General features: G+C 36.0%; 1 protein-coding gene across 1 annotated transcript; it reads left to right on the top strand.

Moving 5' to 3' along the window:
• The first annotated feature begins 315 nt into the window (after positions 1 to 315).
• On the top strand, positions 316 to 3800 carry LOC148938567 (protein CFDP2-like). Its single transcript, XM_089107694.1, has 2 exons — positions 316 to 339; positions 3201 to 3800. Exons 1-2 carry the CDS (start codon positions 316 to 318, stop codon positions 3798 to 3800), a joined length of 624 nt encoding a protein of 207 aa, XP_088963820.1.
• The last annotated feature ends 23941 nt before the right edge of the window (positions 3801 to 27741 follow it).

Genomic DNA, 27741 nt, shown 5'->3' with positions numbered 1-27741 from the left:
GTGTGCTGTCATCTATGACATCATTAAAAATTCTAGCGGCTATAGCGATCGTACTCTAAGCTTGCTCTTACATTGGAAGTGGCTTTCCCAGTGGTACTCCATGGTAGGTTATCGAGACTGTCTAGTTTAATGCATGTATTAGATTAGTAATTTTCATCTATTGAACCAATAAAGATCGACATCATATTTAAAAAGAAGTGAAAATGAATTATTCGAGAAACGTGTTTATGCATGATAAAGTCAACTTTGCCTTGAATGCTGACAAAGAGATATATTTGAACTATGAAAAAAGTAGTTGTGGAGATCTTATTGGGAATGTATGACTACGTTGTCATGAAAGTGAGGAGTTAAATTCCTTTGGAGTACTCAAGAATTTCCGTATGTCAATTGGCGGATATACGAAAGTATCATTTCCAGAGAAGTTAGTACTCAAAGAGAATACTAACATAAAAATAATAGTTGATGAAAAGGGACAACTTCTGGCTAATGGTTCTGGAAACATGTTAGCTGCTGATAGATATTATCGTCATCTTTCCGGTGTTAGAATTCGAATGAAAGCAAAGGGAAAAAGAAAACATGCATACAGCTGCACCAAAATCCTAAATCATATTTTGTCAACGAGCCAGGAGTGTTGCCCTTATATAAAAAAGTGATATTAGACAAAAAAATTATTGTCAAAATTAAAAGGGCCTTGTAAACCAATATATATAATGAATGTACAGATAAATTAATGGAGAATAAAGTATAAATGAAAATTATTACTACTAAAGATCATAGGTCAATGAATTAAATAATTGCAAGGATTAAATGTGTATTGAACCTGTATGTGACATCCCAGTAAAAATTGTATATGACTCGGAATGGAATAATGATTCTTATCCAAGTGGTTATGAACTAAGAGAAGTGAATAACTATAGTGTCAAGAGAGGATCTAATGATTTATTTTAAGGATCAGAATCAAAAATGTTCGAAGTGGCTCAATAATATTAATAGTGTCTAATAATGCATGTAGTGTAGTGTCTTTTATGTTAATATTCTACATGGTATTATTTCAATAAAAATATTTTAGGCATTACTGTGTTATATTTCTATTATTCTAGGATACGTTAGCATGTCAATGCTTTGAATGTATTAGAAAAGTCGGAGATTTTTTATTTTCTTTGGAAAAAATAGAATTGGACTAACTTTTTTCCCTTCTTCGAGAAAATTCAGAAGAGAACTTGAACTTTTTCTTCACTTCGTTGTGTAAACTCTGCTTGGTGTTGGGGTATTCAAAATGCCATAAAGTATAGTTTTGGGTGAAAAGAATGAGCACTTTAAGTTGTAAAATTGGTTCAGGGGGGACATTAAGAAAGGAACTTGTTCTGAAAAAATATAAAAATTCAAGCTGTAAAATTGGTTCAGGGGGGACATTAAGAAAAGAGCTTGTTCTGAAAGGATATATAAAGCCTTTTGAAAGTATTGCTGGATGTTGGGTATTCAAAAAGTCATAAAGTAGAGTTGTGTGTGAAAAGAATGGATGCTTCAACTTGTAAAATTGGTTTAGAAGGGACATTAAGAAAAGAACTTGTTCTGAAATGCCTTCTGAAAAGTATTGCTTGGTGTTGAAATATCCAAAAAGCTGTAAAGTAAAGTTGTGGGTAAAAAGGATGGATGCTTCAACTTATAAAACTGGTTTAGGAAGGACATTAAGAAAGGAAGTTGCTCTGAAATGCCTTTTGAAAAGTATTGCTTGGTGTTGAGGTATCCAAAAAGCTGTAAAGTAATGCTGTGGGTGAAAAGGATGGGTACTTCAACTTGTAAAATGGGTTTAGGAGGGACATTAAGAAAAGAACTTGCTCTGAAATGCCTTTTGATAAGTATTGCTTGTTGTTGAGGTATCCAAAAAGCTGTAAAGTGAAGTTGTGGGTGAAAAGGATGGATGCTTCAAGTTGTAAAATGGGTTTAGGAGGGACATTAAGAGAGGAACTTGTTCTGAAATGCCTTTTGAAAGGTATTGCTTGGTGTTGAGATATCCAAAAAGCTGCAAAGTAAAGCTATGGGTGAAAAGGATGGGTACTTAAACTTGTAAAATGGGTTTAGGAGGGACATTAAGAAAAGAAGTTGCTCTGAAATGCCTTTTGAAAGGTATTGCTTGGTGTTGAGGTATCCAAGAAGCTGTAAAATAAAGTTGTGGGTGAAAAGGATGGATGCTTCAACTTGTAAAATGGGTTTAGGAGGTACATTAAGAAAACAACGTGCTCTGAAATGCCTTTTGAAAAGTATAGCTTGGTGTTGAGGTATCCAAAAAGCTGTAAAGTAATGTTGTGGATGAAAAGAATGGATACTTCAAGTTGTAAAATGGGTTTAGGAGGGACATTATGAGAAGAACGTGCTCTGAAATGCCTTTTAAAAGGTATTGCTTGGTGTTGAGTTATCCAAAAAGCTGTAAAGTAAAGTTGTGGGTGAAAAGGATGGATACTTCAAGTTGTAAACTGGGTTTAGGAGGGACATTAAGAAAAGAAGTTTCTCTGAAATGCCGTTTGAAAAGTATTGCTTGGTGTTGAGGTATCCAAAAAGCTGTAAAGTAAAGTTGTGGGTGAAAAGAATGGATGCTTCAACTTGTAAAATGGGTTTAGGAGGGATATTATGAAAGGAAATTGCTCTGAAATGCCTTTTGAAAGGTATTGCTTGGTGTTGAGGTATCCAAAAAGCTGTAATGTAAAGTTGTGGGTGAAAAGGATGGATGCTTCAACTTGTAAAATGGGTTTAGGAGGGACATTATGAGAAGAACTTGCTCTGAAATGCCTTTTGAAAAGTATTGCTTGGTGATGAGGTATCCAAAAAGCTGTAAAGTAAAAGTGGGGGTGAAAAGTATGGATGCTTCAACTTGTAAAATGGGTTTAGGAGGAACATTATGAAAAGAAGTTGCTCTGAAATGCCTTTTGAAAGGTATTGCTTGGTGTTGAGGTATCCAAAAAGCTGTAAAGTAATGTTGTTTGTGAAAAGGATGGATGCTTCAAGTTGTAAAATGGGTTTAGGAGGGACTTTAAGAAATGAACTTGCTCTGAAATGCCTTTTGAAAAGTATTGCTTGGTGTTGAGGTATCCAAAAAGCTGTAAAGTAAAGTTGTCGGTGAAAAGGATGGATGCTTCAAGTTGTAAAATGGGTTTAGGAGGGAACATTAAGAAAGGAACTTGTTCTGAAATGCCTTTTGAAAGGTAAAATGCCTTGATAAGTTCCGTGTTGACATAGCTGGACTTTCTGAGACCAGGCTTACTGGTTTTGGGACTTTGAAATCTGAGATTTACCACATCTTGTATTCCGGACTTGAGACTAGAAAAGAAGCAGGTGTCGCAACGGCACTAAGTAGTCGGGCCAAAAAATGCCTAGTGGACTGGGAACCAATCGGTGAGCGGATTCTTCGTGCCCGTTTCGCCACTTCACAGGCCAAATTGACAGTTATTGTAGTGTACGCCCCAACGAATGATGCCTGTGATCAAACCAAAGACGACTTTTATCGTGCGTTATCGAATGTTGTTGCAAAAACGCATCGTCATGATATTGTGACTGCGTGTGGGGACTTTAATGCTAAAGTTGGAGGTGATGCTTCTTATGCCCCAACTATCCTCGGTAAACATGGACTGGGGGAAATTAATGACAATGGTGTGCGACTAATCGATTTTTACGCTACTCATGAACTTATCGTCGGTTCCACATGGTTTCCACATAAACAGATTCACAAGTATACTTGGAACTCGCCTGATGGTGTAACACGAAATGAAATAGACCATATCCTAATTGCGAGGCGCAGGCGATGATGTCTAGAGGATGTTAGAACCTTCCGAGGTGCTGTCTGCTATTCCAATCACCAACTTGCTGTTGCCAAGTTCAAGCTGAAACTAAAAACTGTGTCAAAGCCCCAGCGGCCAGTGAAACCTTCAATTTGAGGAAATTGCAGGACCCGAACGTATTGCAAAAGTATACTACAGCTTTGTCAAACAAGTTTTCCCTTCTAAGGGACGAAGTGTTGCTTGATAGTCTGTGGGAAAAAATTGCAGAAACCGTGAAAGAGGTTGCAAAAGAAGTTGTGGGCTACAAAAGGAAGAAGAAAGAGCAGTGGATAGCAGAAAGTAGTTGGGATATCATTGATTAAAGGGCACAACTCAAAATCCTCGTAGATAAGTATGACCATAGCACGACTTGTTCTAGAGAATATGTAGACAACCTGAAAGCGCAGTACAAGCGTCTCCATAAGCAAGTAAAAGCAGCAACCAGGGATGATAAGAGGATGTACCTCGAAACTATGGCCGAACAGGCTGAGGCAGCCGCTAGACGGGGAGATAGCCGTGCTGTGTATGCCATAACGAAGCAGTTAGTGGGTATTTCAAAGGCGTCGTCGACCCAAGTTGAAAGCAAATATGGCATTTTATTAACCCAGACTGATGACATAGTCCGACGCTGGAAAGAGCATTTTAGCGAGGTACTAAATCAGATGCCTCCCACAACTACTTTAAATATCCCTGAAGAACCACTGTTCGATCTCGGAATATGTTCCGGACCTCTCATGCTTAGTGAAGTCAAGGAGGCCCTAAAGACTTTGAAAAACAGAAAGGCTGCAGGCAATGATGGCATATCACCAGAATTACTGAAGTACGGTAGAAGCGCCCTAGCCGAACCCATATTTGAACTTCTTTCCTGTGTTTGGGATGAAGAAAAAGTCCCTAGTGAATGGTCGAAGGCAGTAATTGTAAAACTCTTCAAAAAGGGACATAAGACTAAGTGTGATAATTAGAGAGGTATTGCTTTACAGTCTGTTGGGAGCAAAGTCCTGTGCCAAATAATTCTTAACAGGATTCAAAGTAAAGTGGAGAAAGTTCTGAGAGATGAGCAGCACGGATTCCGCCAGAATAGATCACGTTGTGACCTGATATTTAGCCTGAGAGTCCTGCTGGATGAATCCAATGAATGGCAAGTTCAGCTACTTATAGTATTTATAGATTTTCTCAAAGCCTTCGACTCGATACATCGCGGAACCATATGGAAGATTTTAGTGCATTATGGAATTCCGATCAAAATTGTAAATATAATTAAAGCGCTATATCATGATATCATGTGCGCAGTACAGACAGAGGGTGGCCTAACGGAATGGTTTTCTTTTCAGTCAGGTGTAAGGCAGGGCTGCATTCTATCACCATTACTGTTTTGCATAGTGATAGATTGTGTCCTCATTGGATGCAGTTTTAGTGGAAGTCTACAATTAAATCCACAAATCCACTGAGAGAACTCAATGATGGTGATTTTGCTGACGATGTTGCACTTATTACCCACGACCCAGATGATATGCAACGCAACATTAATGAAGTCGGTCGTATGGCAAATGCTGTCGGACTCTCCATAAATGCTAACAAGACCAAATCAATGTCGAATGCAGTCATACCTGACTTAGCCGAAGGACTTTTGGTTAACAACGAAGAAATTGAGGAAGTGAGAGAGTTCAAGTATCTCGGCAGCATTATTAAGCAAGATTCCAATTCCGAAAAAGAAATACTGTGCCGAATAACATTGGCTGGGTCTGCTTTAAGCTACCTTAGAAATGTTTGGAGAAATAATAAATATTCCCAGAAGTTAAAGCTTAAAATTTATAATTGCAATGTGTTCTCTGTCCTTACGTACGGCTGCGAAACTTGGAGCATCACTGCTCAACTAGAACGACGACTCTAGGCATTCGACAATAATTGCCTAAGGTCTATCCTAAATATACATTGGACAGAAAGAATACGAAATGATGAAATCTATCGTATGACAAATCATACCCCCATCCTTGATCTTATTAGAAAGCGGCGATGGATGTATTGGGGGCATATGGTGCGAATGGAAGAAGGAAGGCTGCCGCACGACGCATGGTGTTGGACACCCCCCGGTCTCGGCAAATCAGGGAGACCGAAAATGACCCTTGGCAGGTCACTAATGAAGGAGGCGAAGCTGGCGAGGTCCTCGTTGGAGGAGCTATGGTTGAAGGCTCAGGACAGGTCGTCATGGCGAACCACTGTTGCTGCCTTATGTGCCCCCAGGCGTAGGAGGACCTAAGTCTAAATAAGTAAGTAAGTAAGTAAGTTTTCAGTAAAGCGCTAGTTTTCTATAATCCTAGAAACATGGGGAAATATAATTAGTCGGTTTATTTGTACTAGTTTCATTGATATGTATATTAGATAGGCAGTGAAGTAATAAGTTTTGTTCGTTTTTAGTTTCAACTTCGCTCTTTACTTTTCTCAGAAAATCTTTGTTTTTTTAAATTAATAGATGTGAGAATTAAGTTTTAAATAAGCTCTTAAGCAGCTTTCTTTGATGTTTGGGTGCCTTGCAAGTACTGGTATAATAAAAAGAACAAAATGCGTTGTTAACTTTTATTAAAATAAACATAAATAGCAATTGTAATCCCAACGTCAAATTCGAATGACTTCTTTTCGTTAGGCGTTTTTTTTATCCGAATCTGCTTTTAAGTTTTCACTTACTAAGTGGACTTCGAGGAGGAGCAAATAAGAGAAAGAGTTGCAGACTTATAGTTAAGGGTTTTTGACCACGGAGATTATAACGACACCGTCTTTACCCTTACCGGCCTTCCGTGTCCAGAGATGGTGCCAGAAAGTACATTTATTGGCACAATATGACTCTTCAAGATGACGCTATAAGGACGAATTTATAAAAAAGAATGTAGATGTGAAGTTTGTCTTTCAAATGAGCCCTTAATCAGCTGTTGATGATGCCCCTGTGCCTCACTAGCGGCATAGGAAAAAACAGAAATACAAAAAAAATAGAAAGGAGACAGGTACTGCTCATCGAAAAAGATATTTTTCTGGTTGTTCAAAGTCACTGTATAAAGATAATGTAATTTATTTATTATTTACATACTTTGTTCAAACTGAAGGGCTGCAATTTCCCAAAATGGAGTTTCAGCAATCGTGATTTCATTGGTTTGCTTTTCATTTCACAACCAACTTTACTACTAAGATTAACCGAAATAATAGTTATCAGTCCTAAATCATCTCCACATAGCCATCTTTTTCTCATACTCAGTTTTTTTTTTTCGGTTACTACGAGCCGTTCACTATTCACTAAGTTGCAGCTATCCCTTCGACCATGAAAATGGAAAATCTACCTTAAATCCTTCACTCTTATTAGCCAATTTTGGTGCTATTTATCAACAGTCGTAACTAGAACTAGACTGTGGCACGGGTATAGTTGAGCTTTTGTGGCACATAGTTTAATTATCCATACTGGCCTTTAGTGTACTCTGCCGTTGTCCTGGGAAGAAAGTAATAACAAATATTTTTTTTTGTCGGAAATTATTTTTAACTATAAATAGTTATATTGTTAATGATAACTTGAGTTCTGAAACATACCCTAGGATGAACTGTTTTAAGTTTACGTTAAAAAAAAAAAGAACTAAAAAAACAAAAAACGTATCATACAACGCGTTTAAAAGTCAGTAGCAGAGCGCTGCGATTTAACTACAACAAAAGTTTTAATATCTTTTGGGGAGTTCTGAAGTAGTTGGCAAAGCAGAAGAGTTAGTTAAGGTAGGGGGCACCTCAGTGTGACTTCACGAAAATTTAGGGGAGGGGCTGTAAAATGTATTTCCAAATCTAGGAGGGGTTGAACTTGTTGTTTTTTAAATTTTTGAAAAATTAGTAGGGTCTATGCCTCCCCCCCCCTCCCCAATTGAAGCCACGGGTGAGAATTTTAAGCACGAATCATGCCCAGTGCCGTACTTTGTTTTACGTTAAGTCAAGCATCTAGGGGGGTATACAAAATACAATGGGTGTGATCGAGGTGAAGTGTCCAGGGATTTGACCCCCAAATGTTTGTCTGACTCATTAAAACGCAACAAAAATGTAAATAAACGAATTTTATATGCGTTTTTCAAATTTTTATGGCTTTTTCCCCTCCCCCTCGAAAATAATACCTACCCCCGAAAAAATCCTGGATATGGCCCTGATGCAAACCTTAGGTGAATTTTTCATTGTATAAGATTTTACAACGCATTAGACTAGATTAAAATGATCCTTTTTTATCTTCCCGCTAATATTTTGCTACAGAATATAAGCAACAGAAAAACTTCTCTGACTATAATAGGTTCAGTAAGTGAAATTCCGGTAAAATTCTAGATTAGGTGCTTTTATTGATCTTGGAAAGTAGTTGAGTTAGGTGAATGAAACTTTCAGTAATGAATCAATAACATAAAACATACCCTAGAAAGGTATTGACAAGCTACTATCTCTACCCCTAACTTATTTCTAAGGCTTAGAAGACCGTATACATGACTGATCTTTACCTGTTTAAATTTTGACGAAAAATGCTTATACTTAATTGTAAGTTTTCAATACCAGAAAAATTTCCAATTTCCGTAATACTGAGATGACTGAGAAATAGACATACCTTTAGAATCAGAATTTCATCCTGAATCCACATGTAATGTTCATTTGCACCGGAAATGAACTTCAACCCTTCCCCCCAAATATGCAAATAAATACCCTGAATTGTAAACATGGAATGAATTTTCCATTATTTTGACGAACCGTTAAATAAATTTGAAGAAAAGACTAACCCGGAGAATTCGGTCAATATGTACAATTCGGGATGCATGTTTTTTTACGTTGGGGGGGGGGGGAGTAAGCTTCATTTTTGACAAAAATGGATGTTGTATTTGGATTCAGGATGAAATTATGACTCTACAGTTTCTTGGCTATCCAGGGGGGATCCAGGATTTTTGAGCAGTAAAATGTCATCAAGGTTAGGACCCTTTAGAGAGGAAGGAGTGGATATCAGTACCTTCCCACAGGATCATTATGGCTCCGGAGCATCTCCTGGAAGTTTCATTCACCTAACCCAACTACTTTTTAAGATCAACAGAAGCCCTTAATCTACAACTTTACCACAATTGAAGACCTTTATTATGTATTTCATTTATTTCTACTTTGAGAGTTTGACTTCAAGAGCTCTAGGACAGACATGTACGAAGAATTTTTTTTGTGCAGGGAGTGGAGAGGCAAAATTTTAAGAGAAATTATGTTAATCTAATGACGTCTAGAGGTTTTTATAGGTCAATGCCCCCTTCCCCTTATGCAAACAGGTATAGTCAGGTGCCTCCAAATTATGTGGGTTTTCCTTATGCACATCTTCACAACAAAAACTAATGGGTACCCTCAAGGCCGTACCCAGGATTTTTTTTTCGGAGGGGGTACTAATCAATTTTTTTTTTGGGGGGGGGGTTACACAAAAAACGTATACAAAATTTGTTTATATCCCTTTTTGTTACGTTTTCAAGAGTCAGACAAAAATTTCGGGGGGAGTTCAAAACGGGTAACCCCCCCCCCCCCCCCCCCCGGATACGGCCCTGGGTACCCTGGCAGAAAGGGTTTGGAGCCAGGTCCAACATCGATTTTATTTTCGAATTATAGAAAAATATAAAAACTGTAACGTGTGAAAAATTGCTGGAACCATGATTCACAACGGAACCTGTGAACCTTTTCAATTAGTTCATGATAACGATTTGTAAGAAGTAAGGAGTGACTCGGCTAAACAGTAACCGAAATTCTAAAAACAGGTATTTCATATCAATAGGCTCATCAAAAGAATTGGCTTCTTATACTGATTCCAAAGATATAGGATTCATTAATTTTAGTGTTGCCAATCAAAACCTACGAGCTTGAGAAAATTGTCTGATTTTTAAAAAATGGAGAAACACCCTCCAAAATTTGAGGAATCATAATGAAAATTGCACCGTCAGATTCAGCGTATCAAGGAGCCCTATTGTAGAGGTTTCTAGCTCCCTTCAGCCAAATGGTGGAATTGTTTATTTGTTGCCAGAAGAATAATCCCAGATGCTTGTTAATTTGTTTGTTTTTCTCAGGGGTGATCGTATTGGCCCAATGGTCATAGAAGATGGGGAGAGTGTATTTGAGTGAAAATTGAAAGTTCTAATGCCTTTTTAAGTGACAAAAATAATTCCGGGGGGACTAACCCACTCCCCCACATGCTCCTTTTCTCCCAAAGTTACCCGATCAAAATTTTGAGATAACCATTTTATTTAGCATGGTTGAAAGTTCCAATAAATATGCCTTTGGGGGTGAAATACCCCCTCTCCCCAAGGCTCTGAGAAAGGGCTGTAAGTTCTGAAGTTTGTCCATTGTTGATGTATATTGTTTGTAATTGGGAAGTATGCAGACATTTATCAGGGGGGATTTCTGCTGAGGGTGGGTTTCCGAGGAGATAATTTTTCATGGGAAGGGAAGTTTTCGGGGATGAACTTTCCAGCGGAAACTTTACACTAGGGGATTTGACAGAATTTTTATACAAAATTATTTTATTTTTCTTACGTTCTCACTGCCAACTCAATTTTACATTCGGAAATGTTCCAGGGGAATTATTTGGGGGGGGGGGGGTTTTCAACGGACTTAGAATTGTCAGGAGGATTTTACTGAAGGGGGGGGGGTCATTCGCGGAATAAATTCTCCATGAGATAATTTTCCACGGGGGTACCACTGGAGGGAATTTCCTGAAAATTTTCAACAGAAGAGGGGATTTCCAGGAAAATTTTCCACGGAACGGCGCATTTCCAGTATTATTTGAAAAATGATAAGAAATTAAATTCTTTTTCAAATGAAACTATGCTAAGAAGAATTTTTCAGGTGGAATCATCCGGAAGAAATTTTACGGGGGGAATTTTCAGTAAGGATGGAATTTGCCAGCGTGAGTCTTTGACGGGGAAGGAAATTCCCAGGGAGGATTGGTCCGTCAAGGGAGGAGGGACTTTTACATGGAGGGGGAGCCATATTTACCGGCATTATTTGCAAAACAATCAGAAATTAAATAAAAACGACTTTTTTCGTCTGAAAGTAATGACAGGGGCTTAGTTCCAGCATTTTTATTGGGGGGACGAGAGGGGTGTTCATCTGGAGAGTCAAGGGGCGTGGGCTATAGACAAATATTGTTCTCCAACTTATTGGAGGGCAATTGCCCCCTCTTTCCCCAGACGACACCACTGAGTAAGGACCAACATTAAAGCTTAAAACGATTATTATTCATTATAACGTTATTCATTATAGACATTTATCCGTATATGGGGAGCTGCCCCTCCGCAATACTTCGCTCTTTACGCTAAAGTTTGGTGTTTTGTCCCAATCCTCTAAGAATAACACCTGAAACACAAGCGCCGTTTAATTAGAATAAGAAGCTTTTTTAAAAGTACTAAAAAAAACTTGAGCGTACAGAGCGAGGTATTGAGGAAGGGCAGCCCCCCCCCAATATAAGGAATCAGTTCTGTTTATTCTAAGTTTTAATATTACTTCTTACTTTCAGTTGAACAAACTAGTTTTTTTTTATTTAATCGTTTAAAGGATGCAATACCGAGAAAATGTAAAATATTGTCTATGTCACACATCACGGGATATAGTCTGATGAACATAAGGGGTAAACATAAATTTTTATAGAGGGGTAAACATAAATTTTGAAGGAAAAAAAAACATTTTTGTTGAATGTTGTGATGTTTGATTTCAAAAAGGTGCACTTTCTAATTTTTTTTTAAGAATATAAAAAAGTAAAAATTCATGTCATTTACAGAGATAAAGAATTAAAATGATTAGGAGCATTTCATTTTCGAAAGGTTCCAAAAATGGATGAATTGTGCAAAATATAAAGTAGAAATATAAGAGATAAATTGCATGGAACTTAAGACATTAAAGGAAAGATGGCAGGAAGTTAGAGATACCGTTGTTTATTTTCGTCAAGGGTAATCATGTTGCAAAATATAAGCATATTTCTTGTTCAGCGTTGTTGTGCTAGGACGATAGATGTGTTGCCTCAAAAAAAGACAACTTTTTTAAAACATTCGGAATCACAGGCATGTATATAGGAATGTCCACTAGGGACTAATAATAAAATAAACTAGGGAAGGGCAATAATAAAAAAATGATAATTTGAATAAGGAGATGGGGCAAAAACTCGTATACAATGAGAACAATAGCAAATTTGAATTGTCTGCCGTTTTTATTTTGCTTTTGCTACTATTAGCTAATGACTTCTTCTTCTTATGCAATCAACTTCCGAGTCAAATTTCATATTAATAATAATAGAAAACAGTAAAGGGGGGCCACCTTTTTCAGCCTTTCCTGGAACCCAAGATTTCATGACATAAACATGATACTTTTTTTTTAGCTGAGTATGCCAGTGTTGCCAGACGAGGAATATTTGTGCTGGGTGGGTGCTTTCTTAGGTGGCTGTGTACAGCCACCTCTGAATTATACCAATCATCCTCTGAATTGTACAAATAAGAGCATTGTTATTTTAATTCATAGCATCTACACAATTTGACATGAAAAATAGCTATTTTGGCGCTTTTTCGCTTTTATGGCTAAACTATCTTATAGTCCGCATCTTGTACCATTGTAGTAACTAAGGTCTGGAAAATAAGAAAATCACTCGGCACATATTGCCAAAACCCATTTTTACTGAACGTCAGTTTAAATGCTTCATCCTATTTGGATGGAAAGGGGGTGTGCGCTGCTGTGCTGGCTTCAAACAGGTTAGTGCTGCAAGTAGTTATGCTTAGTTCTGAAAGAGCGCGAATATAGCTTCGTCTAATATAATATAGATTCTTCAATTAAAACGGAAATAATTAAAGCCAAAAAATCGCATTCAGTTCGAATTGCCAAGTGATTTTCGTTTCGCTCCGCGAACCAATTTTTTCACTAGCAATTTTTTGTCGCGCTATGTCAGAACTTTGCTGTGTTATTGACAACAGTCATATTTTCAATTCATATCATCCTTTTTGGAAATATATAAACCATTTCAATATTTCGTCGTGCAAAGTTGACAAGGCTTATAAACTGAGCGTATCTAGGGGAAGAGGGAAAAACCTTACTCTAGAAAAGTCCCCGACAAAGTCCATGGGTGTAATACGTACCGATATTTTGCATATAACCGAAGCTCCCATTCGCCAGTACTGTTCTGAATTTGTTTTTGATATTTAGTTTCGGGCATCCAATGTAAGGAGCCCAAAAATTTCAGATACGATTCCAGCAATAAAAATAACTACCTATCTATTCACGTCATACAAGATACTTCATTAACCCAGAATCATGATTTTATTGGAAGCTTGCGTTGATTGGCTTACCCTAATGTTTTCTTGGAATATTATGCCAGTAAAGCTCAAGATTTGAAATATCTTGAGGCGTTTCAGGTTTGCAGTAGATCTCACTATGAGAGTAATGTGTCAGACAAAAAGAAAGTCGGCTTTCAGATATTTGATTGAAAATGGACTTGTCCTGGATATAGAAGCTTTTTAAACAGTGCAGGTATATTTATAGTTTATAAATCCACATTTCTTATAAATAAAAACTTGAAACTTCGGTAACTTTTTCGTTATTCATATTATTGACTTAGGAATAAAATAAACATACCACTCGATGCCTTTTTTATACTCTTTCCAAACACAATAATCATTTTTGTCGGAAATGAATTTCAGCCCCACCCCTATATATACCAATTCAGGGTATATATTTGCACAGTAGGGGGTGGGGGATGGGAGAAAATTTTATTTATTATGTAAATTAGAGGTAAGTTTAAACTCCCCCTCCCCCAAATGTGAAAATATATGCCATGAATTGGTATATATAGGGGTGGGAGTAAAATTCATTTCTGACAAAAATAATTATTTTATTTGGAAAGAACATAAAAAAGCATCGAGTGGTATGTTTACTTTATTCATAAGTCAATAATATGAATAAAAAAAAAATTTACCGAAACTTCTAGACTAGAGTATGTTTCTTCGATATGCCCAGTCTAATGGTGTTTTTTTTTTTTTTTTTTTTTTTTTTTTTTTTTTTATCAAGATAACTGGACTTTTGGGGGTACACACTTTTTTAAAAATCAGGAAAATTTTCTGAGGTGGTATTTTTTCATGGGCAATATTTAATTTAATTAATTTTACATATTTGGAATCACGCAGTTCATGGCAACTAAATGCAAGTAAGGAGTGACTCCTAACCTCCCAATAGTAATAGACACTCTTAAAAATATAATTTTGATAACAATAGATGCATTAAAAGAACCGGCTATTTATGTTGATTCCAAATATTTAAGATTCATTAAGACGAATATTACCCATCAACAACAACAAGCCTGAGAAAATTTGGCTGATTTTCAAAAAAGGAGGAAACACCCCTCAAAAATCAAGGATTCTTATTGAAAATTGTACCTTCATATTTTCAACGTATGAAAGTTCAACTTTTTTCTTTGTTCTTCCAAGGGACAGGGTTGATCGTATTGAACAAACAGTCTTAGGAGATTTGAAGAGGGCTCATTTCAATAAAAATTAAAAGTTCTAGTGCCTTTTTTAAGTAACCATTAAATTTGAAGGGGTGATGACGTGTCTTTTGAACTTCTATGCTGTCTTGTTTGTTCGCAAAGTGAGATTCACATCTTACCATTTGACTAATTTTGCTTTATTATAAGTTTTAAAATAAAAGCCAAACGCTATAGTACGTGGTAATTTTTTTCGACACTGACCTGACTGACGTCAATTTTCAGTCTTAAAAGTTACCCATGCTCCCACAAGAAACTTATCGTACCCAACTGACATGGTTATGACATGAGGCATAAAACAAATAGAAATTATGGTGGATATTGGGGGCTGCCTCCTACTCAATACCTCGCTCTTCACGCTGAAGTTTGACCTTTTGTCCTAATTCTTTAAGAACAATTCCTGAAACACAAGGGCCGTTGAATTGTAATCAGAACCTTTTTGAAAGTACTTAAAAAACTTTAATGTGAAGAGAGGGATATTGAGTAGGGGGTACCCCCCCTAGTATACGTAATAATTTCTGTTCGTCTTAAGTTTAACATAGTTCCTTACTTTCAGTAGAAAAAAAAATTGTTTTCTCATTTTGATCATCATAAACAGCCAATTGTTTTGCTGGATACTTATCAATTTTCTTAAGTTTTAGTTATTATTGGGCCGAGTCGCTTCTTACCCACAGTTTGTTGCCATGATCGGTTTGAATGTAAGCGTTTATCTCAGTTCTGCTTGCTAAAAAAATGATGTATATAAAACAATAAAAATAAATCATAGGCAGTTCAATAGCGCTGCCTAAGTAAAAAACGATGTGGGTACAATGTATAATTTTTTTTTCTTAGACCAGGGCACTTCGTATCGAAGAGAATGTTTTATCGAAAAAGGGCTAGTGTCTTTTTTAATAGTTGAAAATGATTGGAGGGCAACTAACCCCCCCCTCCCACGCCAATCATTTCCCCAAATACATCCAATAAAAATTTTGCGATAGCTATTTTGTTCAGTGTCGTTAAAAGGTCCAGAAATTATGTCTTTGAGGATGAACCCCCTACACAGCCTTCAGGGCAAGGGTTGTAAGTTATGCCCTTGGGGCATATAAGGTTTTTATGGACGGGTAGCGGTATAAGCTTCATAAGGGGCTTATTAAACTGGTAATTAGAAGTTCAAGTTCCCCTTTCAAGATTCAAAGTGATCGGACGGCAGACCTCCCCCCTCCACACGTCGTGTCTTCCCAAAATGCACACAATAGAAATTTTGAGATGGCCATTTGATGTCGCAGAAACTTTGAAAAGGGCTCGTTCGATTAGAAATTGAAAGGGCTAGTGCCCTTTTTAATAATCAAAAGTGATTGGAGGTCAACTAACCTCCCTCCCACACCCACCATTTTCCAAAGCACATCCAATCAAAATTTTGAGATATACATTGTGTTAAAAGTAGCCTAGTTGAAAGGTACAGAAACTATGTCTTTGAGGATGACGACCCCTCCCCCACAGCCCTCAGTGCAAGGGTTGTAAGTTGTGCCGTGAGGGCATATAAATTTTATATAGAAAGGGCGATCGTATAAACTTAGGAGAGGGATCATTGGATTTGTAATCAGAAGTTCTAGTGGCCTTTTTAAGATTCAGGGTGATCGGAGGGTGGATATCCACCCCCCGCCCCTCATACACCTCGTATTTTTCCGAAATGGATCTGATAGAAATTATGAGATGGCCAATTGTTGTTGTAGAAAAATCGAAAAAGGCTCCTTTGATTGTAAATTGAAAGGGCTATGGCCTTTTTATTAGTCAGAAGTGATTGAAGGGCAACAAGCCCCCCCCCTCCGCGCCCATTAATTCCCAATACACATGTAATCAAAATTTTGAGATAGCCATTTTTTTCAGTATTGTTGGAAGGTCTGGAAATCATATCTTTGAGGATGACAGCCCCTCCCCCTCGCAGTCCTCAGCACAATGGTTGTAAGTTATGCCCCGAGGGCATATGGGGTTTTATGGAAAGTGTGGTCGTAAAAACTCTGGAAGGGGCTCATTTTTAATTCTTGAATTTGAAGTTGCCTTAAAAAGGTCACGAAAAAGACAGTAAAGAGTCGTTTCTAGTCTTATGATTCTGTCAAAATTACCACATTAGGCTCTTTTTTCCTCGGTAGACAGAGAACGAATTAATTGGCTGAAATATAGACCGTTTCCGGCGATTGTGTTCCTATTAATATAAGGAATCTAAATATTTCGGGTACAGAGAAATTTTCATTACAAATGTTACTTTTATAAAAACAGATGGAGAATAAAAATTCTGTATCCTGTAAAAGTACTATTTTGGCACATTTAAATGTGCAGGAGACACAACCTTATCATCCTAACCGCGGCTTACGCTTGTAAAACATACTGTATATTGACATTATCTGTCAATTAAATAAAAAAAAACAAGTTTTTTTAACAGAAAGTAAGGAACGACGTTAAAGCTTAAAACGAACAGAAATTATTCCGTATATGAAAGGGGCTGTCCCCTCCTCAACGCCTCGCTCTTTACGCTAAAGTTTTTTATTGTTTTAAAAAATAGAGTTGTGAGAAAGACAAACAATAGCGTAACGAGCGAGGCGTTGAGGAGAGGACAGCCCTTTCATATACGGAATAATTTCTGTTCGTTTTAAGTTTTAACGTCGTTCCTTACTTTCTGTTAAAAAACTTGTTTTTTTTAATTTAATTTTTGAACATTTCTGAATTTTGATTTTGGCTCACCGTATAATTAAAACAAAATTTGCACATTAATTTTACTTTTATTTGGTTAAATGGCTTTCTCGAAACTTGTTTAATTTTATTTACCAACGTTTTTATTAGTAATAAATATACGTAACTTACGAATTAACTTACGTAACGAATATTAATATCCATATATTCTTGTTATGTATTTTAGTGGACTCGCCCCCTAGTCAGTGCATTACTACTTCAGATAAAGTTCGAATTTTGTTCTAAATATTGCAAAATGACCCCATAAGTACAAAAGCCGTTAGTTAGAATAAAAAGCTCTTATGAAAGTACTAAAAAATCTTTGGCTTAAAGAGCGAGGTATTGACTAGAGGGTGAACCCAATCATACACGTAATATTTTCTGTTCGTTTTAAGTTTTGATGTTACTCCTTTTTTTCAGTTGGAAAACTTGTTTTTTTTTATATTAAATTTCTGATTTTTTTTTAAAATAATGCTGGGAAATCCGGTGCCCCCTTCATAGCAATGTCCCTTCCCCCATGAAAACTTCCTTCATGGAAAGATATTCCCACATAACCCCCGACCCACCCCCCACTATCAGAAAAAATCCCCCCTGAAAACGTCTGTATACTTCCTAATAACCAATACTATATGTTAACATTGGGTAAAGTTCATAACTTTCAGCCCTCGCTTCGGAGACTTCGGGGGATTAAACCATCCTAAAGGACATACTTATCATATTTTCAACTAAGCTAAACAAAATGGCAATCTCAATATTTTGATTAGGTGACTTTGGGAAAAAAATGAGTGTGGGAGGGGGCCTAGTTGCCCTCCTTTTTTTTGGTCACTTAAAAAGGGCACTATAACTTTTAATTTCCGTTTCAATGAGTCCCCCCACGATATTCTAGGACCACTGGGTCGATACGATTACCCCTGGGAAAAAAAAACAACAAAAAAACAAAAAAAAAAACAAATAAACACGCATCTGTGATCTTTCTTCTGGCAAAAAATAAAATTCCAGATTTTTTTAAGATACGAGCTTGAAAACTTTACAGTAGGGTTTTCTGATACACTGAATATGATGATGTGATTTTCATTAAAATTCTTTAATTTTTAGGGGGTCTTTCCCCCTTTTTTCGAAAATCAGCCGAATTTTCTCAGGCGCGTAACTTTTGATGGGTAGGACTAAACTTGATGAAAGTTATATATTTGAATTCAGTATTGAATACTGATTCTTTTGATGTATCTATTGGTATCAAAAACCCGCTTTTTAGAGTTTCGGTTACCATTGAGCCGGGTCGCTCCTTACTTACAGTTCGTTACCACGAACTGTTTGATTTTAATAAAAAAACAAGTTTTTTTTAACTGAAAGTAAGGAGCGTTATTAAAACTTAAAACGACCAGAAATTATTCCGTATATGAAAGGGGATGTCCTCTCCTCAATACCTAGCTCTTTACGCTAAAGTTTTTTATTGTTTTAAAAAATAAAGTTGTGTGACAGATTCAAACTTTAGCGTAAAGAGCGAGGTATTGAGAAGGGGATAGCTCCTTTTATATACGGAATAATTTCTGTTAAAACAGAAATTATTGTCACACATTACCCCTTAATATTGTATATTGACAAATTTCCCCTCAATACTTTAAATGGAGTTGTCTAGTAGTAGTAGTGGTGGTAGTTGTAGTAGCATTGGTAACATGTAAATATTACCTTTTTGATCATCTTTCTTATTATTCCCTTAATTTTCCAAATTAATACACTCAGGTCATTCTTGTGTTTCACCCTTTTGACAACTTGTATACACATAACATGTTTTGATTTAGTTCAACACTCCCCTCAAGATTCTCTAAAAGTTTCACCTGAATACCCTTCATCTTCTTGGAAAGTAAAGTTTAAACATGCATACCTTTCTCAATAACATATACTAGGTGTATAGAATGAGCGAATTACCTAACTTACAGCCCTTGTCGTGAGGACTGTGGGGAGGTTGATATCCCCAAAGACATAATTACTGGACTTTTCAACAATGCTGGACAAAATAGCTCTCTAAAAATTTCGATCGGATGTGCTGGGGAATAATAGGATTGGGGGGAGGGGGGATGATTGCCCTCTATTAAATTTTGACTCTTAAAAAGGACACTAAAACTTCCAAATACAAATCAAATGAGCTACATCTGATCCTAAGTTTATGCGACTACCCGTTCCATAAAAACCTTAAATGCCCTAGGCATACCTTACGACCATTGTCAATGGGATCTGGAGGATTATGTCCACCCTAAAGACATTGTTATAGGATTTTTTGACTATTGGTAACAAAATGGTTATCTCATAATGCTCAAAGATGAATATTCAAAAATCGGTCTGTCTTTTAATCCTGAGAAATCCGAAGTAATCCTTTTCAATTGGCGAAATCCCTCTACTTCTCTTATAAATATGGACGGTTCTCTTGTTAAATCCTCAGACCATATTACATACCTGGGCCTCCCAATTGGCACATCTATAGGCCACACACGTCGTTTGCTGATTTCTCACGTTGAGCGTAAAATTAGCATTTCTTACGCTGTAATCGTAAAAAACAAACTACGTTTCAACCGTTATATTCTAGCATCCATTTACAACGCCACAGCCCTTCCTCATATGCTTTAAATTGCTCCTTTCTGGAGATTCTTTACAGTTACAGATAAATAGCACCTACGATCAATCTTCTTCAGATTTGCTAAATATCTTCTACATTTGCCCCCTTGAACAAAAAACCATAAAATTATACGATTGTATAAGCTATCTGACCCTAATATTAGCATTAATAAATCTCTATTCTGTTTTCAAAGTAAGTTTCATCATCCATGGTCACCTATATGTTCAAAATAGTTTTTTTTATATTAATGTGATGCATATACTCACTGTTTGTATTAATGTAATGAAGAGTTGACTTTTGCCATGTGTTTGAATTTTCAATGTGTGTTTGTGTCCTTCTTTTTCTTCTTTTTTTTTCTTTTTTGTTTTCTTTAGTGATTACTCCGTCTACTGTACTTTTTGTACCTTTTTTTGACGGGCAATAAATGAATAATAATAATAATAATAATAATTTCAATTGAATGCGTTTTGGGAAAAGATGATGTCAGGGAGGGGGGCTATTTGCTTTCTATCATGTCTGACTCTTAAAAAGGAACTAGAACTATACATTTCAAATCAAATGAGCCTCTTCTACAGTTCAAATGACCACCCTTTCCATAAAACCTTATATGCCCCTGCGGCATAACTTACAACCCTTATCCCTAGACTCTGGGGGATTCAGTCCACCTCAAAGGCCTTATTATATGATCTTTGGACTATTTTTGAACAAATTGTTATATCAAAACTCTTATCAGATGCTTTTATGAAATAGGATATGGGGGGGGGGACTTGAGAAGTGCCTCCCGTCCCTTTCACTCTTAAAAAGGGAACTAGAACATCGGATTTTCATTTTAATAAGCCCCCTCCTGAGTTTATACGAACATACTTTCTATAAAAACTTTATATGCCCACAGGGCATAACTTACAACCCTAGCCCGGAGGGTTGTGGGAAGGGGGGGGGGTTGTCATCCTCAAAGACATAATTTCCAGACCTTTTAACTACGCTGGACACAATGGCTGTCTCGAAATTTTTATTGGATGTGTTTGGGGAAATGGTGGGCTTGGGAGGGGGGTTAGTTGCCCTCTAGTCATTTCGACTGTTAAAAGGGGTGGTAGCCTCTTCAATATCCAATCGACTGATTCTTTTTAGAAGTTTCTACGACAACAAATGACCATCTCAAAATTTCTATCAGATGCATTTCGGGAATATACGAGGTGTGGGGGGGGGGTATATCCACCCTCCGATCACTCTGAATCTTAAAGAAGGCACTAGAAATTATGATTACCAATCCAACGAGCCCCCTCCGAAAATCATACGATCACCCTTTCTATATAAATCTTAAATGTCCCAAGGGCATAACTTGCAACCCCTGCCCTGAGGGCTGTGCGAGGGGGGTTGTCATCCTAAAAGACTTAACATCCGGACCTTTCAACTACGTTGAACAAAATGACTATTTTAAAATTTTGATTGGATGTGTTTGGGGAAATAGTGGGCGTGGGAGGGGGGCTAATTGCTTTCCAGTCACTTTCAACTATTAAAAGGGGCACTAGTCCTTTCAATTTCCAATCGAATGATTTCTTTTCAAAGTTTCTCCTTCGATGCAAAGTGCCCTGGTCTAAAACCGAAAAAAAAGTTGTGCCCACATCACTCTTTACTAAGTTTCTTTTGCACTTTGCGCTAATTTGCATAATTTGCAAAATATAACATAATTTGCGCTTTACTGAAAAATGTTTTTTTAATTTTTCACTTCTTAGTTTCATAAGTAAAAAAATATCTAAACTTTAAGGAATAGGTATCAGTATATCTCAATTAAACTGACAATCCACTTTTGCTGACAATTGGTATAATTTTATTTGCTGATCTACTGTTCATAGGAGTGCTTGAGTCAAGCAAAAAACAGCATCAAGAACTCCTAGATAAGGTTACTGCAAAGGAAAACTTATTTTGGTCTGTGGACAGAAAACCAAATGCATTGCAACTAGTGAATCTGATGTCCATCATGTGTGGCGACTATGGCGACTATGATGTTGAACACATTGTCCGGTTCAAATACGTAGATAGTATCATCGAAAACACTTGCACGACAGTGAAAGACTTGCTCACCAGAAAAGGATAAGCAAATGCCTCAGCAATCAGTAAATGACACACCAACGTCAAGTATGTAGATGTTAGAAATTTTCTCTGTCCCTAAACCTAGGTCTTTTTAACAGCAATGTTATGCCACTACTACTTTACACCACTGAGGCATGTCAACCGAATCAAGAACAAGAGAGATAAGCTCCTAGCTTTTAAAAACAAACGCCTTTATAGACTACTGAAAATCCACTGGTTGCAGACAGCAAGCCAGTCTATCAATGACATGGCACGACAACCTCTAGTGACCGACACCATCAGAGTTTGACAATGGAGATAATTGGGACATGACCTGCATATGGATGACCACAGACTACCAAAATCGACTTTACATTGACAAAGGATGACCTATGCCACTTTACATGGACAATGGATGACATATGCCGCTTTACATTGACAATAATCAGCCACTCTCGAGTTTTGATGGTGTCATTACGAGATTAGGCCTTAACGCGTCTGACCTGGACTGCACGAGTGACATTATTACTCTTGCTGCTGATCCAACAACTGCCCAAGAAATGTAAAATGAAATAGCATATTTCTCTCAGGTACTTGGAATGAAGATCAACAAAGTCAAAACTATAGTCATGGACCTGAATATACAGTCCGATTATCAGCTTGTGCTTTACGGACAGGAATTGGAAAAATTCGATAGCTGTATTTATCTTGACTCGTTAATGGAATCTCGTGGAGTATGTGACCATGACCTGCAGAACAGAGTTAACAAAGCCCAGGCCATCTTCTCTTAACTATGCTGTCATTTGTGGAACTGATGGGAGATCAGTTTGAGGACAAAAATTTGAGCGGCTGTTATATCTGTTTTCTTATTTATAGTTGAGACTTGGCCACTGAAGGTGTTTCATTTCCATGGTATGAGTCTTTGATCATCGCTGTTTACGCGAAATCCTGCGGATTCGATACTCCGACAGAATCTCAAATGCTGACGTGGTCATATCCTAGAAAGACCCAATGACCAAATTATCGAGCAAGTGCTTCTAACTGGACCTCTGTCAGATCGGTGCAGACGTCCTGGCGGTCAATTGAAGAATTGGTGGGCAAATTTCAAAGACGACCTTGATACCATTGGTGGATTTCGAAAGTTTCGAAAATGGATTTTCGACAGGAAGTGGGAGAGCTGGTGGCTCTGGTTTGCTGAAGAGCTGGCATGAGATTGCGATAAATTGGAATCTACTATAAGAAATATAGATGCCGAGTGAGGCGTCCGCATCTGGTCTCGCAGCAACTACAAGTAAATTCCTGAGTGCCTCAGGAGGCAAAGACAGTCCTAGTCTTAGGCAAAAAATGTGGGTGGTTAAAAACATACATAATGTAATTATCTAATTTCAATTTTAATTTAATGAAATAGATTCTACTAATTTACCAAAACCATAATGTAAAAACTGGGGTGACAATTAAATATAATGATTGCATTCCGAGTTAAGTTTTGAAAGCTGTACTAAATCATCAATAAGTTTTATTGAGCCAAACAAAAAGTGTTTGTCCTCTAATTAAAAAAAACTTACAGAACTATAGCTTTAATTGTATTATTCAATTTGATTAATTTACCTAATTTTGATTACAGCACACTTAAATCTACCTATATTATTTTATTGACCTATTTATCTATCAATAAAATAACAGTGTAATAAAGTAAATCCATTAATAAAATTATAGTACATTAAAGTAAAATTATACAAAAACTAAGGGTAATAAAAATTATTATGAAGTTTTATTAAGCTAAGTAAAGCCTTTTTCATCTATTAAAAAACACCTACAATGATTATTATTCCCTATAAATAGCACACCTATAATTATATTACTATAATTATTCCCATTAATAGCGTCAACTTGTGTGATCAAACAGTTCGTGGTAACGAACTGTAAGTAAGGAGCGACCCGGCTCAATGGTAACCGAAACTCTAGAAAACGGGTTTTTGATACCAATAGATATATCAAAAGAATCAGATTTCAATTCTGATTTAAAATATATAACTTTCATCAAGTTTAGTGCTACCCATCAAAAGTTACGTGCCAGAGAAAGCTTGGCTGATTTTCGAAAAAGGGGGGAAAGACCCCCTAAAAGTTATAGAACCTTAATTAAAATCATACCATAATATTCAGCGTATCAGAGAACCCTAATGTAAAGGTTTAAAGCTCCTATATAAAAAAATTTGGATTTTTCCATATTTTGCCAGAATAAAGATCACAGGTGCGTTGGTATGTGTTTTTTTTTTTTTTTGTGTTTATGTGTGGGAATTGTTTTTTCTTTTCTCCGTCGTGATTGTATCGATCCAGTGGCCCTATAATATTCTGATAGGACTTATTCGAACGGAAAATAAAAGTAATGGTGCGCTTTTTAAGTGACCAAAAAAAATGGAGGACAACTATGCCCCCTCCCATACTCATATTTTCCCAAAAGTCTCCCGATCAAAATTTTGAGATAGCCATTTTGTTCAGCATGGTCGAAAATATGATAAAAATGTCTTTTAGGATGACTTGATCCCCCAAAGTCCCCAGGGTGAGGTCTTAAAGTTATGAACTTTACTCAATTTTAAAATATAGTATTGGTTATTGGGAATTATACAGACTTTTTCAGAGGATATTTTTTCTGGTAGGTGGGGGAAGGAGTGGGTCGGGGGCTATATGGAAGGATCTTTCCATGAAGGAATTTTTCATGGGGGAAGGGAAATTGCCATGAAGAGGGCGCCGGACTTGCCAGCATTATTTATTGGTTATTGGGAAGTATTCAACCATTTTCAGGAAGGATTTTTTTCTGGAGGGGGGGGGGGCTAGAGGAGGGGTTACTCTGGAGAATATTTCCGTGGAGGATGTTTCTTTGGGGTAAGGGACATTTCTATGAAGGGGGCGCCGGATTTCCAAGCATTATTTAAGAAACGATCAGAAATTAAATAAAAAAAAACAAGTTTTTTCAACTGAAATGTAAGAAGGAATATTAGAACTTAAAACGAACAGAAATTATAACGTATGTGAGAGGGTTCTCCCCCAAGTCAAAACCTCGGTCTTTAGGCTACAGTTTTTTTAGTGCTTTAAAAAGAGCTATCTCTTCTAATTAAACGGCTGTTGTGATTCAAGGGTTTGTGAATCAAATTTGTTTTTAACTTTTAACTTAAAAAGCGTGGTATTGACTAAGGGAGAACCCCTTCATATAAGTAATAACATATACGTAATAAAAAAAAAACAATAAAAAAACAAGTGATACGGCTCAATAGTAATCGAAACTTTTAAAAACGAAATTTTGATGTCGATAAATGTATAAAAAGAATGTGTTTATAATGCTGATTCGAAATATATAAATTTAATTAAGTTTAGTATTACTCATCAAAGGCTACGAGCCTGAGAAAATTTACTCGATTTTTTAAGAGGGGGGAAACATTCCCTACAAGTGAAAGAATTTTAATGAAAATCACAACGTCAGATTTAGCGTATCAGAAGACACTATTACATAGGTTTCAAGCTCATATCTGCAAAAATCTGCGACTTTGTATTTTTTGCCAGAAGAAAAATATACGAATATAGAAGTTAGTTACGTAAGTTAATTTTTAAAGACATACATTTAGAAAAAGAAAATTAAAATTTTTATGCAAATAAAAGCTTAATTAACTAAAAAACGATAAGAAATTAAAAAAAAAAAAACAAGTTTTTTAAACTGAAAGTAAGGAGCGACATTAAAACTTAAAACGAACAGAAATTATTCTGTATATGAAAGGGGCTGTCCCCTCCTCAACGCCTCGCTCTTTACGATAAAGTTTGATTCTGTCTCACAACTTTATTTTTTAAAACAATAAAAAACTTTAGCGTAAAGAGCAAGGCGTTGAGGAGGGGACAGTCCTTTTCATATAAAGAATAATTTCTGTTCGTTTTAAGTTTTAATGTCGCTCCTTACTTTCAGTTTAAAAAACTTGTTTTTTTTATTTAATGTCAGAAAGGAGCAGTCACTCCCGCCCTTATTGTGACAATCTCTATCGATATCAATAGAATCGATATCGATCTTTTATCTATCAAAAAACTATTGCACTAAAACTTAATGTGAAAAAATTACAATAACTGCAATTTAGATTATGGTCTTAAAAGTTGCAGTAGAATTACTATGAATTTTGTTTTTTAGCCAAATAAAGTGCTTTTACCTATTAAGAAAAAAAGCTACATAATCTTATTATTCCGGAAAATAAAGTCAATTTTTCCGAGACTAGCAAGAAGCAGAGTCTTTCCCGGTCTTTTTAAGGGACTATCGACATCGATATTTTATCTATTCATAAATTTATTGCACAAAATTTGGGTGGATGAAAAATTTACAATAATTGCATTTTAATAAGTTTTAAGAAATGGCACTAAAATTACCAAGAAGCTTTATTGAGCCAAATAACGTGTTTTTCATCCAAAAAGAAAAAACTTACATAATATAATTATTCCCATCAATCAAGTCAATTTGTCCAAGACCAGCAAGAAGCAAAGTCGTCCCTGGCCTTATTAAGAAACTCCTTGGACGTATATATTCTCGGGGTACCACAAGCTCCAATTCTTTCATAGTAAGCAGTGTCAAAAGTTGATCATCACCACATGACAATCAAATAGCCTAGTTGATATATATATATATATATATATATATATATATATATATATATATATATATATATATATATATATATATATATATATATATATATATATATATATATATATATATATATATATATATATATATATATATATATATATATATATATATATATATATATATATATATATATATATATATATATATATATATATATATATATATATATATATATATATATATATATATATATATATATATATATATATATATATATATATATATATATATATATATATATATATATATATATATATATATAGCTTTTCGCTTAAGATCATCGTAGGTCAATGGAGTATTATTTCTTTTTGACGAATCCAGCCAATGGTCTATGGCAAGCTGCCAAGTTGAACCAATCTGACTATTAAAATTGAACTTGGCTAAGGAAGTATATAGAACTAGTCCAAATGGGATAAACTTAGGTTAAAGTTATTTTAAAAAAATATATTTAAATCAACCAACCCACATGGGAAGAAAGTGCAGAAAGAAAGCTGTGAAAAAAAAGGAAAAGAGAACAATCTAAAGTCAACCAACCCGTAGGGGAACAAAACTAAAGTACAAAAAAAGAAAGAGAAAGATGTGAAAAATGAAAACAATGAAAGAAAAAAAGTGAAATAATGTAAAAGTCAGCCAGCCCATACGGAAAAAAGCGGTAAACCACAAGGTATATAAAGCCAAAAAAACTTCTTGAATCCCCCAATGTGAATTACAATTTTTCTTCTTTTTGTAGACATCTTTCTACCTAATTTGAAAAAAATAGTCCCATAATTTAGCCTGAAACCTATAATCTTTTTGTCCGAATTAGAAAATTAGTTGTAGAGTTTGTGATTTCTCTTCCCCCTATCTTTTTAGTTTCTTATTTATTATAGGTTAGTTTGTTATCTCTTCTTCTTGTTTCCTATGTTGATGTAGGCTTCCGGGCGTAAAGTCGGATTATTCGGCTTTTTTAGGAGTAGTAAAAAAAAATCTTTTAATTATTCATTATCTTATTGAAAATAATACCCGTTTTTCTATATTTTCATTTCGGTTTAATTGTAACCAGTGGAGTAAATTTGTCAAATTAATATTATAGCCAAAATGGAGGGTAAAGTTGGAGCCAATTTTTACAAGTCAAGCAAAAATTACAGTGAAAAGAGAAAAATGAGCGGTATAGTACCATAAGAGGCAAAGAATACTAAAGAAAACTGAACCGTTTCTGAGGATACTTGAATCATGGAGTTTCAGTTTTGACACTATTTTTGGAGCAACTAAATTTCAACTGGGGGGAGGGGGGTAAACTCGGGTCTGAGGGGAGAGGCAGTTGTCCCCCGCTTTCATAGAAAATACGCCCCTG

The sequence above is a fragment of the Artemia sp. Qi Xiang Cuo genome, unplaced genomic scaffold (genome assembly GCF_049724085.1).
Source record: "Artemia sp. Qi Xiang Cuo unplaced genomic scaffold, ASM4972408v1 HiC_scaffold_3124, whole genome shotgun sequence".
Taxonomy (NCBI): Eukaryota; Metazoa; Arthropoda; class Branchiopoda; order Anostraca; family Artemiidae; genus Artemia; species Artemia sp. Qi Xiang Cuo.
The sequence above is the reverse complement of the archived record's forward strand: the minus strand, read 5'-3'. Positions and strand labels throughout refer to the sequence as shown.